Source organism: Dipteris shenzhenensis, chromosome 6, assembly GCF_047967505.1.
Source record: "Dipteris shenzhenensis isolate YYH24624 ecotype China chromosome 6, Dip_SZ_1.0, whole genome shotgun sequence".
Taxonomy (NCBI): Eukaryota; Viridiplantae; Streptophyta; class Polypodiopsida; order Gleicheniales; family Dipteridaceae; genus Dipteris; species Dipteris shenzhenensis.
Window position 1 is genome coordinate 1,361,006 of NC_141601.1, and position 2,896 is coordinate 1,363,901.

General features: G+C 51.5%; 1 protein-coding gene across 1 annotated transcript; it reads left to right on the top strand.

Annotated features, from left to right (window-relative positions):
- Positions 1 to 2,438, top strand: LOC147900629 (GATA zinc finger protein). The gene is made up of 3 exons (XM_087376220.1): positions 1 to 1,181; positions 1,314 to 1,479; positions 1,570 to 2,438. Exons 1-3 carry the CDS (start codon positions 162 to 164, stop codon positions 2,040 to 2,042), a joined length of 1,659 nt encoding a protein of 552 aa, XP_087232346.1. The 5' UTR covers positions 1 to 161; the 3' UTR covers positions 2,043 to 2,438.
- Positions 2,439 to 2,896: the final 458 nt, after the last annotated feature.

Here is a 2,896-nt window from a genome sequence, read left to right on the forward strand (position 1 = left end):
ACGAAATTCTCGGGAGGATAGGCTTCTTCTCTTCATCTTCATCTTCTTCATCTAATCATCTAATCATCCGATTTCATCCTGTGGATCGTTGTGCTTTCATATTCTTGCATTCTGCGAGGTCTTCTAAGCTTTGCAATTTAGAGCCCTTCCATTGCAGCCATATGGGTGTCCAAGAGCAAGATTCGGCGCCGTTGGAGTGGAGCCCCAACTCTCCTGCTGTTGCTGCTCATGCTTTGGAGGATGATCCGGAGATAGATGAGGCATCCGCCCTCCAATCGCTGCTCGCTCCCCCGCACAGTAGGATCGTTGGGGGCACCGAATTCAGCTGGTGCCGCGCGGTGAGCGGGGGCACCGGTATCACTATCCTCGGCTTGCTCTTGTCCCGCGCGCTCGATGCAACCTCTCTGCAAGGAGCCATCGACAGGCTACAATCCCGGCATCCTCGTCTACGGTCCCGATTGGTGTGGATAGAGGGTAGGCCTGCTCTCTCCGTCAGCCCCGTGCCCATCGTGACGGTCCAGGTTGCGAATGCTCCTGCAGCAATTGAGGATGGTGAAAGTGCAGAGGCGGAGGACAACAATAGCTCGATTGACTCCACCGGCTTTCACCGCTTCGCAGAAGGGGAGATGGTGGAGAATGGTGAGGAGAAGGATTGTGCGGAGGAAAAGCCTGACCTGTGGCTGAGGCTGGTGGAGATGGAGCTCAATACCAACGAATGGCCTGAGCAGGACCACTGCTTGGATCCAAAACCCATGTTTGTGGTGCGGCTCCACAATCTTCCGCAAGCCCGCTCCCTGCTGCTCTTCAGATTGCATACCGCTATCTGTGATCGCACCTCCGCGGCCACAATTCTCACCGAATTATTGCACGATTTCTGCTCTCAATCGGGGCTATCCATTGGGAAAGCAAGCGATGTTACTGGAGCTGCGGAGGAGCAGAGCAAGCCAGAGAAGGATGTGACGACTTGCGAGGCTGCGGCGGCGCGATTGCTCGCGATGGAAGATACAATCCCAAAAGGCAAGGCCAACAAGCCGTTCTGGGCTCACGGCGTAGACCTTTTGGGCTACTCGCTTGGCTCCCGGCGCCATGCAGCGCTTCCCTTTCAGGATGCAGAGCAAGCCCGTCGTTCGGAAATTATCCGCCACACTCTGAGCGTCGACCATACACAAAAGCTCCTGCAGGTATCCATGGCATCAATCTGCGGTATGCGCTCTCTTTTACTGAAGATCACGATTCACGGTCGTCGTTTTTATCCCAAGTAGTTTCTTTGAGTCGGGAAGAAACGTGAAATTGATGGTGCTTCTATGGGGCAGATGTGCACGAGGCACAAAACCAGTAGGGTTGGGGCTTTGAGTGCAGCCGGGTTGAAAGCCACGGCTGTTTTGAAACAATTAGGTTGTCGCAGTGAGCACTACGCAGTGGTGACGCTCATCGACTGTCGCAGCATCCTGGATCCCATTCTGCCGACTTCGACAGTGGGTGAGTGACTAGTAGAGTAGTTTTGTGCAGCTCCCAAGTCTCTAATAAGCAGGTAGCTAATGCTCTGTTTTCGTGATGGTGTCGATGCAGGCTTCTATCACTCGGCCATCCTCAACACGCATCAGCTGAACGAATCGGAGGAGTTTTGGGAACTAGCCAGAAAATGCTCTGGGGCGTTGGAGACGGCGATGAGGAACAGGAAGCACTTCACAGACATGGGGGATGTGAATTTTCTCATGTGCCAGGCGATTCAGTTTCCGCAGCTCACGCCCTCGGCGTCGTTGAGGACGTCTCTGATGGTGGTGTTCGAGGAGCCTGTGTTGGACGAAATGGAGGAGCTCGAGAAGGCTGTGGGTGTGGAGGACTACGTAGGATGCTCCTCCATCCATGGCGTCGGACCCAGCATCGCCATCTTCGACAGCATCCAGCAAGGGGCTCTCAAGAGCACCTGCGTCTACCCGTCTCCTCTCCATTCTCGCGCCCAAATGAGAGAATTCGTGGACACCATGATGGGCATTATCGTGTCTGCTCTCGACCATAATTTGGCTGCAACCATCTCTTAGAGAGAAAGAAAGAGAGAGACCGGGATCAGGAAGGAATCCATCCCCTAATCTATGGAGCGCAACTCTTATACTTCTTCTATGCATTTGTCACAAGATCGCAACTCGCTCTTGTTGCTTTCATATGTAAGAAGAACAGTGAGCATAATTGTTGAAAATCATTCTTGTTGCACTCATTTGGAACAGCAAGAGGGGATATTGAGCTCATCGGTTCAATACTTGTCTGTTTGCACTTCTGCTCATCCCTAACTTGTCTCTGAGACCTGCACATTTCTGCCCTGCCAATCTTCTTTGCAGATACGTATGGCACAGATATGTGTGCTCTTGGAATCTCTGAGCCATATGTTTCGTCTGACCGGACAACTCTTCCGGAGAGAAACTTGTGATTGATTGCTTGCAGATTCTGTTCAAGAATTAGACTGAAACATCAACCAAACAAATGCTAACGTTAGGCCTAATTGCCGAACTTTGATGGGGAACAAATCCAAAAGAATGGTGTGTCATACGCGAAGTGTATCCTAGTTTGTGCTGACGTGGTGTTGTCCGTGATGAGCTCGCACATTTTGTTGTGCTAGGTGGTCAATGCGTGCCGAAATCTAGAAATCCTATCACCACGTGGCATCAGGCCATGTGGATTATCTTCTTGGACTAGCTCTACCAATGCTTAGATGCTCCATCTACCATTGCCTCTCAGTAGGGCAGGTCTCTTCATTAACATCCATCTAGCGAGTCTATTATTTGCCATTGCCTCTCCGTCGTGCAAGAGTGTTCATTACACAATCATGGGTCTACTACCCTGCTTGTGCTACTAGTTGACTATGTTTGTCCGTGCTTGCCTTTGAGCTATTTGATCGTCC

What these genes read in the sequence shown, in the direction of transcription:
- LOC147900629 (XM_087376220.1), top strand. Translation starts at nt 162, where the DNA reads ATGGGTGTCCAAGAGCAAGATTCGGCGCCGTTGGAGTGGAGCCCCAAC. An exon ending in ATACACAAAAGCTCCTGCAG is followed by an intron (nt 1,182 to 1,313) that starts GTATCCATGGCA and finishes TCTATGGGGCAG; the next exon opens with ATGTGCACGAGGCACAAAAC. An exon ending in TCTGCCGACTTCGACAGTGG is followed by an intron (nt 1,480 to 1,569) that starts GTGAGTGACTAG and finishes GTGTCGATGCAG; the next exon opens with GCTTCTATCACTCGGCCATC.